Source organism: Micropterus dolomieu, linkage group LG23 (genome assembly GCF_021292245.1).
Source record: "Micropterus dolomieu isolate WLL.071019.BEF.003 ecotype Adirondacks linkage group LG23, ASM2129224v1, whole genome shotgun sequence".
Classification (NCBI taxonomy): domain Eukaryota; kingdom Metazoa; phylum Chordata; class Actinopteri; order Centrarchiformes; family Centrarchidae; genus Micropterus; species Micropterus dolomieu.
In genome coordinates this window covers 26339062-26350603 of record NC_060172.1, presented here as the reverse complement: position 1 = coordinate 26350603, position 11542 = coordinate 26339062, and the positions used below count along the sequence as shown (strand labels likewise).

Here is an 11542-nt window from a genome sequence, read left to right as displayed (position 1 = left end):
AGGGTTTAGGGATGTTCTGGTAATGTTAACTGATGCACCCAGCGTCATGAGACACTACAGCAAAGCCTTTCACCAGGGCCTTAGTCATTAATGTGCTGATTAGCAGATACAAGCATCAAGAGGAAGACAGCGGAGATGTGTGTCATTAAGTGATGTTGAAAGGACTGGCTCAGCAGGCAAGCTTTTATTCTTCTTCTCTATTCTCTTCTCCATTCACACCCCTGCTTCATCAGCAGCAGCACCAGAATGTGGAGACATTATGGATGCTCTCGTGAAGAGACATGAGAGGAAGGAAGGTGTTGATAACAAGTAGCTTTGTTCCCAACCACAAGCTGGGCCTTTTTATTGTTTGTATTTATTTTTTTATTGGCTCACACAGGAATTGTGTCATATTTCTTATGTAATTGTTATGACATAGATACAGATATGGTAGATTCTGACAAAAGGTACAATTCTGTACCGTGTTTTCTAATAGCTGCTGATTTTTTAAAAAAGTGCACAGTACCTCTGAACCTAACTGGAAATTTGACTGGTCATGTGGCACTTTCTTCCGTCATTATGTCACTAAGCTGCTTCCTTGTTCCAAATATACTTGTTTGCTGTGCCAGCATGGCAGATGCTCTCATTAGATGACCAGCTCATTGTTGTATGATAATAGCTGTTTATATCTAATTAACTGACTTGTGCACCGGGGCCACTGGGAAATTGGGTGAAACAAACACTGGAATCGTTACTGCAGGTACGAATGGAAAAACGGTGCGAGCATGGAGTAATTCATGCATCAGGTTAACCTTTATTGTATTAAAGAGGCATCTGTTGGTGGAAACTATATAGAAGTTTATGTCTGGATCTAAAGATCACTTTTGTAAAAGTGGTCAGTAGTAAGTGTGTTATTGCTCACAAGAATTGTGTGGTATTGCAGTAACAATAAAACACATGTACTGCATCATTTCTGTGTCATCTCACATAGGGCATTCAAAAGAACCTTGCACTGAGGTGTGAAAGATATCCTCCTCAGTGAAGGCCTGCTCCTTAGCTATAGCTCCTAGCACGCTGTGAGTCTCCCCTCTAACCTGCCCCTCCCATCTGCACTGTGTTCTCTATTGCTCCCTGCAGGTGAAGCTGATGAAATACATCTGTAAACAGCTGCAGTGCAAGCAGAAAGTGCCAGAGACAGAGAGGCCCGAGGCCCTGGACAGCTACCCACACTTGGGAGACTGGCTACGCACCATCAACCTGCGACCGGAGCTCATAGAGGTAGGTCGTGTTGTGTTGTTTGAATATCAGTCTCTGTCTCTCTTTGTCTCCCCCTTCTCTCTGGCCTGGGTGACTGTTTGTGTCAGTTTGTGTACTCAGTCCCCTTTTCGCATGCACATGACGAATACTATCAAACTCTCTTTGCTCTGCCGTTTCTCGTGATATTGAAGCTGCAAACAGTGGCAACAAAACTGAACTTAAAACTTGTGGGAAAGTGACTGCACTTTATTTTGTCACACCTACAGGAGTATATAGGTTGCCTAAAAATCTTCCTCTCATCCTAGAGTGTGTGTGTGTGTGTGTGGAATTTCTCCATGGCAAATGTTTGATACTATCTCAGAAGGTCCATTGTGGATTTATTTAGGCTATAGTAACATGGAATATCTGTTGGAATTTGCATGTGCATTGACAATAAATAAGGTGTGTTTTATTGTGGTTGGATACACATGTATTGCTTAGTTTAGTATAAGCCATCTTTTCTTTTGGTTAAGTTAAAGTGCTGTTTAGTGACTATGCCCTCAGGATCACCACTTCTCCTCACTCTAGCACCCAGCTCCAACGACTAGCTGCTTGTGCACACCTGACAAAAATACCCCAATTGCAGTCATTTCCGTATTTCACAAGTATAGTGCATATTTTGTTGTCATTTCCTCTCCTTCCACTGGCTCCCCTTCCTGTGCTGCTGTAAACTGTTTTAATCCTTCTCAACTACTGTATGTTTTTACTGTTCTTGTCTGTTTGTCTTTGCTTTGTGACCCCCAACTTTAACCTGCTCATTTCAAATGCCTCTGCACTTGTTGTTCTTTAATATCTCCCAAGCTTGTGCATACTTTTTGTTTTGTTTTATGACGTTGTTCCATATCTGATTATTTGTCTTCTGTTTACGGTTTAGTCATATCTCTCATGCTCAGTGCTCTGTTTGCTTTTCAGTTTAAACGTCAAGGCCTTCCCTTCAAAGAATTCAGTATTGTCTTTGTGTGTGTTGGATACAACGGGGATTTCCTAAAAACATGTAGATCCGTCATGGCATAATGATGACCCATTTAGATTGAGATTTCTACAGTGCATCTCCTTACTATGAAGGCTTGACTATGTAATGGATAATCCATAAACATTGCAATGATTGCATGTAGTATGTATTTTATTATTTTTGTCTAGCCAGGAATCCAGCCTCTCTGCTCCCATGCTACAACTGACAGTGAGGTATTGCATAATGTTATAAGAGCATGTGGATACCATGTTGGCAAGCTTCTTAAATGATCATGTGTGTCTTTCTGTACACTAATTAATTTTGTCTGTGGCTCTGCTAAGAAGCCTTATCTTGATTAACCCAGGGCTCGCCACAAGAAAAAGCTTGCCAAAGCATTTTGAGCCAGGCCAAAGTGAGACTAGAAACCTCCCTGTATTGTAAAACGTTACCAAAAATAGGGTTTTAGTAAACCAATTTATCTGAGTAGATTTCTCTGTTCGTATTATAACATTTTAGAGGTGCATTCATTTTCATTTCTATGCGTAACTACACTATGTGCACATAAGTATTGTATTCTGAGAACGCTAAAACAGTAAGGGGCCCCCATATAAATTAAAACCCACTTGACTTAATGTCCAGACTCAATAACCATGTCATGTTAATTGCTGTGTACACATACATAGCAATTCCAACCAATAACACTGTGTCAAGGAGGCTGCAGTACAGCAATCATGTATGCAATCTATGCTGTTCGTGGTGCTAAAATTGTAACATTATTATAAGTGAGGAGGTGGGAGGGCAGCGGAGGGCCCACAGCCACTTTTGAATATCACATCACTCACCCTTATGTGTTTGTGTGTCTGTATGTGTGTGTTTGCTTCCTTTTTGCTTACAGTGTACACATGAGTGTGGGAGGTTGCCCTAGTTTTCTGATCAGTGTTTGCCCTCTCAGAGCAAGGGTTTAATCTGGCTGATAAGCAATTGCGTACTTCCCATGTCAAAAAACATCCTAAACTCTATCTCCTATTTCCTTCTGTGATTCATTACTGTCTCAGTAACTGAAATTTAAATAAACCTATTTACCTCCATACCTCGGACGTGGAGCTCTGTATGAGAAGATTGGCATTAACCCCCATGTCCTACTCTTTTCTATTAAACTATTCCGATAGTGGTGAATACTGTATAATCGATGGAAATGAAAGGAAACGGAGAAACTCTAAGTCTGCTACTGCAAATTAACTACAGTTTATAAGTACAGATGGTTAACTTGCTGCACAGAGAATCACAGGCACAATCACACTGTTCTGTGTTTTTGAAGTTGTTATAAGTGTAATTTTCCACCATGAATTTGTTGCTAAACAGGGCCAAAGCTTGTTTCAATTATCTCATCTCACTGTTGATATTAGTGGATTTTTACTCTCTGTTTACTGTTAGAGACCTCATCCAGCTCATTTGCTCGCTCGTTGCATTTGGCTGTCTCTTCACTGTGTGATTTGATTTACAAAGTTGTTAGTTACAAGTAGTTGGTTTTTGTCAATCATAACTTATTCCTGGATCTTTTCAGTTTTTGTCATTTTGTTTGTTTTTTTTTGTTTTTTTTTATTTAGATATTTACGCACACGCACCAGGTTGCAGTACATTCGGTCTTTGCAGCCTTGCATGTGTCTTGTCTGAACCAGCGCTACCGAGGCTGCCTCCCACTCTAATTTTGCCTTACTAATGGAATTCTCTGCTTGCACAATGCTGTGCTGTGTGCATCCACTCTGCATATTACGTGTCTGTTTTCTTCCTGTTCGCTGCTGTCAAAGTTTCCTTCATGTCTGTACAGTGATCACTCTATCTAATAATATAGGTGAGTTAGATAGGAAATCCTGAGTGAATCTGAATGAACGTTGCTGACTTTCCAACAGTAGAATAAAAAAGAAATAAATACACACTGAGTCGTAGTTCAAGCAAGATTATAGTCTCTGCATTGACTTAGACTTCGCAGAAGTTTAGATCAAGTCTAGCAAGTTTTTACTACAACCTGCTGATACAGGCATACAGCCATGTCTGTAGTACTGTATTGTCGGCCCTTATTTCCCAGATAAGTGGAAGAAGTGATGTGTGAAATGCCTCAAACAACGGGATTACACTGATTTCCAGGAAAAGTGCAAGTCTGATGCTGTATGACCTATTTAGTACCCTATCATGCTGACCTTTTTTCAGGCCATGGTGTTGAGACCGCTGCAATGTTAGATGGCGTACAATAGAAGTCGTTTATCAATGTTATATGCACAACTTCAAGCAGATTCTCTTTGCTTTCTCCTGTGACACAAATGTCATCAGTTTTATTATGACCACACTAGATACAGGTAAAAGCTAATATATATCTTGTTTCTGAACATTTAGCAAATCCTAGCCAGATTATTAATTATACACTACAACTGATAAGCCCATAGCGGTAAATCTGCTGGTTGTTTTCCTTGTTGTAGAGTGCCCCACTGATAGAGCATGTGTATTGCTTGTGTTCTTGCTCAGTCTTGTATAGTTATTGAGGGCTCCTCTCTTTTTCATGGTACTGCTCCTCTGCAGACAGTGGAAACAAAGTTGTCCCTGGATGCCTTACTGCAGATGACAGGTGCTCAGGTGAGGGATACACTACGAAGACTTGGGTTCAGTTCAGAGGATTGTGCCAGGCTCGGTGCTGCCCTCTCCTGTCTGAAGAGTGCCACTGAATCAGGTATGTGTTTACTCCATTGGAGCCTCCATTGTCAGATGCATCACTTTGTATTCTCCTTTGGACTTCTAATGGTGGTGAGGGTTTTTTCTGTGTTCTCTGGTGCCCAGGAGGTGAACTGAGGGAAGACTGCAGTCCCTGGTTGTCTGAGCCCACAAGGAGGGACAGTGGCTCACTACTAACTGCAGACCAGCTACCTAGCCTGGGGACGCCACTCCGGCCTCACAGTCCCTCACCTCTTGCCCGCCCATCCACCATTCATTCCACCCCATCCACCCCCTGCGCTACCTTCCCTCATCCCCGCTCGGGCTCGGTGTCAGCGGTACCCACACCTGAGGCGCTAGCATCATATGTCCACTGTGAAAGCCCTCTTACGGATCCATTCCCGATGTCCTTAGCTCACGCAGCTAGGCTCCACGGACACACTTCCACCCCACCCATAACTCCGCCCTCGAAGAGGCGTCACCGCCTGAAGCCCCCTTGCACCCCTCCGCCTCCGTCACGCAAAGTGCTGCATCTACTTCCCAACATCACCCTGACACGCAGCAAAAGCCACGAGTCCCAGCTGGGCAACCGCATCGAGGAACCACCTACCAACAAGTAGGTGCTCAGAAAGCTGTTGGGACTGACATACAGTTATATATTTCACCCTGACAAGAGCTTTTCATAAGTAGGTCAGATACAACCTAAATGGGAATCCTAAGATCACATTATAAATGTATCAGATTCCCACTTTTGGCATTGTTAGCACAGGTTTATGTGCATTTGGGAGTGTGGAGGAAAGTGCTGTGAGACGAGAGTAGTATCTTTTAGTTAGTTGAATTTGAATCTTTGCCTGTCTCAGCAGTTCTTTGATAGTATTATGCAGGCATTGTTACAGCCGGATTTTGAGGCCTAATTGGCCGTCTACGCATTGATTCCTTTTGTTCTTTTACTACTGACTGGTATGATAACTCCAACTTTCATCTAAGGACCTGTTAATGCTAACACAAATGCTCTGTTAAGAGCTAAACAATTTGTAAAACTGCATTTACTTTTTCAAGCCATTTTTTGTTTGGAGTCTTCAATGTTACTTATGTTACTAATAGATGGACTAATCCATGAGAGTACGATTCATTCTCATTGACATACAGTATGTTAATGTAAGGGCTAGCCAGACACCCTGCTGTTCATTTTAAAAATTGTTGAAGTGATTAATTGATCCACACAAAAGGAAACAATTTTGATAAAGGATTAACAGGTGTATGTCATTTATCAAACTGGCAAACATGATCTAGTTACAGCTTCTCAAATGTGCAGATTTCTTTAGTAGTATTGCAGTAATTTTGTTACAGTTGCAGCCTCATGTTTCTTATCACCTACTGATGAGAACAGTTGTTGGTGCAGTTTTTCTTGAAAGCATTTGTCCAGTGTCTCTTTTGGTAGACACACTCACATTCTCTCACTTATTCACTCACTCTCTCACGCTCTCTCTCGTGCGCGCACGCACACACACGCACGCACACCCCCCCCACACACACGCACACACACACACACGCACACACACACACACACATCCTGCCTGTTGCTCCTTTGCTCTGACTGGATGCATGGAGCTAAGCCCCACACAGATTCCCAGAGATTAGGACTCATGTCAAAACAGGAAGTATTTCCTAGGACTAATGCTCAGATGTGGTGAGACACACACACACAATCGCTCTCTCTCTCTCTCGCTCCCATATTTTTTTCTCTCCCTCTCCATTGTGATTGGATACACATAGACAAACAAGCCATATGTTTGGTATAATATCTTTGTCTGTTTATAGAAAGCTTTACTGAAACAAAAAAGTAAATACAGCTGACATAGATCCAATGAATCTAACGCACACCCAGACAATCACTGGTAGTTTATCCTGGCTTTATACATACTGTACGGTATATTACAACGGCACTCTGAAAACAGGTTTCAGGTGTGATAGCTGATTAAACAGAACTCAAAGATAAAATTAGACAAATGGATTGGTTTTCCAACTGTGATTACTCACGTGCTGTATGAGCGTGTGAGTGTATAAACCACAGAATTGGCACTGCTTGGTTCTTCAGTCCTTGTGACTTCAGTCTAGGTGTTAAGGATGTCACCCTTGGTGTCTTGTGCCAATGCTATTTAGGTACTCCCAACATGCTTTTCTCTAGCCCTTATATAACTTTCCCCAGACAGTATGGTGTTCAGGCGGTGCTGTGGATCTGCTGTGGTATCCAGTCAATTTTGTGTCAATATACTGGACCTACTGATGCCTTTTTGTCTGCTCTCACTCTGTCCAGGTGTGTTAAAAAGAGTAAGTTGCTCCAGAATATGCAAGTCAACGGGAATGGATGTGAGGACTCGCCTTCTCGTTACCCTGTCATGTCTGCGCGCACCCCTGGAGTCACCCCGGCTGCCACCACTGCATCTTACACCCTCCCTGGCACGCCCACCCTCCTAGAAGAACACAGCACCATTAAGAGTAAGTCATGCATGTGTATACATTTTGACTTTGGTGGATATTTGGTGAATGTTGGACCTGTCAAAAAGTAGTCCGTTTTAGATTATGATGTTAATAATAATCAAGATTTCGGGACTAAATAAGCAAATTTTGTTTGTGAAATTGGTTATAAAAAATTATTCCTCATCTTTTTCCATATGCATTGTAAGCATGCATGCTTGTGTTTGAGCTTGAATGCGATTTGGGCCTGTAATATCTCTACAGTCATTTTCAATATGAGGGAATCGCATCCCAAATGTGGTTTGACCATGCTCTAATGACAAAATCTAAATAGTCAAATGCTCAGTTTTTAGTGTAATTAACCACTGGAGTCACTTCATTAGATACCTGTTTTTCTCCCTGGCTAGATAATGCAGCAGTGCATCGCAGCTCCCCACAAGCAGTGAGGAGGGACATAGGCCTGTCCGTCACACACAGGTAGACCTTTCTTTGTGTTATATGTTCTATCCTAAGCTTATGTCAAAATTAAAATGCTGTAGGTTTAACAGCATTTTTCTGTGTTTATGTAGGTTTTCAACCAAGTCCTGGCTGTCCCAGACATGTCAGGTGTGCCAGAAGAACATGATGTTCGGGGTGAAATGCAAACACTGTCGGTGAGTTGAGTGCAACTTAATCAATATATATCAATATACTGATATCTACTAGGTCTCTTACATGCTGCCTACTTTCTGCGCAGATTAAAGTGCCACAACAAATGCACAAAAGAAGCCCCATCCTGCAGAATCTCCTTTCTACCGAGTAAGCTTGGTTTTATCTTCAGCCTGCAGTTGGTGGACACAATATGCAGTGCATATATACACTGTGACATTTCCAACTTCTCTTCTAGTCGCCAAAATTCGGAGGACTGAGTCTGTTCCGTCTGATATAAACAACCCTGTGGACCGGCCGCCAGAAGCACCACAGTTCGGCACACTACCAAAGGCCATCACAAAAAAGGTAAGGCTTAGGAGTTTTGTATTACAGCTCCTGTGATATTTTGATGTAATGTATGCATATCAATGAAGCAATAGTTTGGAGTGTCACTGAGGAGTTTTGTCTCGGGCACTAGAGGGTTTGTTCATCTGAAAAATGACCTCTCCCTAATCCAATTCTACATGTGTTTTTGTTTTGGACAGAAAATACAAATAATTCCGCAAGAGATTTTGCCATGAGCTTTTCGGTCTGCCCTTTCAAAACATTGTAAAGATTAGTGATGCTCCGCCCATGTTATGCCATTAACCAATCCTTACTTCTGCCATAAAACAAACCAGCACACTTCCCTTGAAATCGACTGGTGCATTATCACACTTAAAAGTAAAACTAAGTGTAGAAGCTGTGGAAGTTATTTTACGTATAATATGACTGATTAGTGTTGTTTGCATCCATTCCTGCCCCGCCAGGATCATCCTCCAGTGCTGAACCAGTTGGACTCGAGCAGCAATCCGTCCTCCACCACCTCATCCACGCCCTCCTCCCCAGCACCCTTCCAGCAGAGCAACCCCCCCAGCGCCACTCCACCGCCCAACCCCTCGCCCAAAGGCCATCGGGACAGCCGGTTCAACTTCCCAGGTAAGCTTCACAGAAGCCTGGATACAGAAACACAATACACAAGTATAGATAGCTAGGATCTGTAGCTTAAAAAAAGTTCTGACACACACAATACTGTGTATACTCAAACGTGCATGCTAACGTTCTCTTGATATTACAACCACACAAACAGCCTTCTCTTCCCTTCTTTCTCCATCTGACATTAACACTGAAGAACAACTGTGCAGTATACAAATCATGTTATTTCAAAGCTTCTCTAACCAAAGGTCTCTCTCCCTGCCATGCTTGTCGGCCTTTCCCTCTCTTTTGTTATTTTATTTTATTTTTTTACAAAAGCTGCCTGCTACTTTCAGCATAGACAGCAGTTTATCTTCCCTGGTGAGTTGACGGTCAAAGTGTTATGCTGCATTGTTGTGCTCCCATCGTTCCACTCTCCAAAGATTCCCCGCAGCTCCCTCTGTCCTCTGCATGTTGTGGCAGTTACCGTAGGTGTAGCTGTATCTTTCACGGAGTGCCAGCAATGGGATTGCATGATAACACTTAACGGCTTTTTGACACCATCTGCTGGTGGTAGTGGGAAATTGCATGAGCAGTCATTTTCTGTATGTGGTGGGCTATGAGGCTTTCCTAAAGAAAGAAAAAAGAAAGGAGGGAAAAAAAAGGGGGGGGCAAGAGGGATAGAATTTTTGTTCCTCTCATTTCTTTGTCAAACATCTTATTATTCTCTACAGATGTCTCCAGTCCTGCTTATTTGCACCCCGATGTCCTCCAAGACACTGTGTAAGACATTTATATTAAAATGCTATATGTTCATTCAGTTTCAGTATTTTCATTATTTAGTTTTTTTTCTTGGATTGACCCCTCTGATATCTGTATCACAGCAGTGAGATAGAACAATCAGTGGATGACATTCATGCCGAGCTGGTAGAAGACGAAGATGAAGAGGTAACGTTGCAGTGTGTATGCAGTCTAGAAAATACACTTTGGTTCAGGTTTTCCTGTCAGTATAATGAGGTTGTTCTGAGTTGTATTTCTGAAATGCACCACATTCTGTTAAATCTGTGGACACTGATATTGTCGTCCAGCACAGTGATGTCAAAAGACAAAAAATTGTCGATGGACTGAAAGACTAAGGTGTCATTATGGAGCTTACCAGTGTTTCCTCTATATGCAATCACGACCGCCACTACTAAAATTTCCCACGATCATGAAACTACGCGCTACACATGTTTTCACTCGCACACTGTGCGAGCACGGCAGCACTCAATGCTCGGCTCGCTTCCTCTCCTCGTTCTATGCAGAACATACGTGACAGATGGTTATAAGAGCAGCGTAACTCTGAATCGGGAGGTGCGTAGCGAGCGTTTGATTGTCCGAGCGGCAGAAAGTGACAGTGAACGCGAGCGGAGGAAAATATTCTGGCAGTAAATGTACGGTGTCTGTTACAGTGTGTTAGCTTCTCAAGACCAAGAAAAGTCTGTTGTTCACACCTGCTGGAAAAGTGAAGCCGGTCAGCGCTAAGTTAGCTAACATCTCCCCTCCCATTCAGACTGCGCAGCTGAGCAGGAAAGCTTCTACACAAGCTACATAGCTGCTATGTAACTTAACATTAGCTCAATTTATAGAAAGTAACTGGAAGCTGTATTTTATTACTGCCTACTTGTCCAATGTTGAGAACATCAGGTACAAACTTAAGTCTAAATTGACGTAGCCTGCAGCTCTGTCCTGTACAGACTGATTAAATTATTTTTCAGTTTTCAGTCTGAAAAAGTGGTTTTGGAAAAGAAAGGACGGAGGTGACTGGAGGAGCTGAGGTTAGTAAAGCTAATTAGTGATGCAAACTAGTCCTTTTAAGCTAATGAGGAGACGTTTCTTTTTGGATTTTAAAGTGCAAATAAAATGCACTTCAGAAGGGAGGAGGTTTCTCATCCAACCAAGGTTAAAATCAAGGGCAACTGGGCAACTGAAGACGTTTCGTCCCTCATCCAAAGGACTTCTTCAGTTCTGACTGACTGGCAGGGAAACTCAGCTATTTAACCTCAGTGGGGTCGTTGGCCCGGGTCATCGATACCGCTGGTTCGTTAGTGTTCCTTGTTGCTGTGACGACAGTCGTTACAGTCGTTGAGACTACCTGTGGCCAAGACTGAACGACCATCGTTGGTATCTTCACCTGAGGCCAATAGGTTACGTTTGTTGAGTTTCCTGGGAAGTGATGAAAGGACAGCATTGTAAGTGGTGGATAAGTGGTGGCGTAGACCCCCTCCCCTGTTCAATGACGGCTTCTCAACCCTGGTGTAGATGCTTCCTTGACACCTCTTTCAAACCATCCATATTCTCTGTCTAAAATGTGCACCTGGTGGTCCTCAAACGAGTGTCCTCTGTCCTTCAGATGTAAGTAGACTGCGTCTGAGTCTTGACCTGAGGAGTTGGCCCTTCTGTGTTGAGCCATGCGTTTGTGTAGTGGTTGTTTAGTCTCCCCAATATACAGGTCTGTGCATTCCTCACTGCATTGGACCGCATACACTAGATTGCTTTTCTTGTGTTTGG

The 11542-nt window shown here is 42.7% G+C and overlaps 2 protein-coding genes across 3 annotated transcripts in view; both read left to right on the top strand.

Annotated features, from left to right (window-relative positions):
• Nucleotides 1-275, top strand: part of LOC123963776 (kinase suppressor of Ras 1-like) — a 9916-nt gene extending 9641 nt beyond the window's left edge. The window contains exon 3 of the mRNA XM_046040819.1: nt 234-275. Within this exon, the coding sequence (XP_045896775.1) occupies nt 234-275 (42 nt within the window). The remainder of the gene's footprint in view (nt 1-233) is intronic.
• Nucleotides 276-1120: 845 nt separating this feature from the next.
• Nucleotides 1121-11542, top strand: part of LOC123963485 (kinase suppressor of Ras 1-like) — a 24165-nt gene continuing 13743 nt past the window's right edge. Inside the window, exons 1-12 of one of the 2 annotated variants that reach the window (XM_046040382.1) lie at nt 1121-1257; nt 4802-4949; nt 5057-5546; nt 7248-7429; nt 7816-7885; nt 7978-8061; nt 8145-8206; nt 8295-8404; nt 8848-9016; nt 9332-9373; nt 9727-9775; nt 9877-9940. In XM_046040382.1, the coding sequence (XP_045896338.1) occupies nt 1126-1257; nt 4802-4949; nt 5057-5546; nt 7248-7429; nt 7816-7885; nt 7978-8061; nt 8145-8206; nt 8295-8404; nt 8848-9016; nt 9332-9373; nt 9727-9775; nt 9877-9940 (1602 nt within the window). In that variant the 5' untranslated portion in view covers nt 1121-1125. The remainder of the gene's footprint in view (nt 1258-4801; nt 4950-5056; nt 5547-7247; nt 7430-7815; nt 7886-7977; nt 8062-8144; nt 8207-8294; nt 8405-8847; nt 9017-9331; nt 9374-9726; nt 9776-9876; nt 9941-11542) is intronic. The other variant, XM_046040384.1, reaches the window with a different exon arrangement.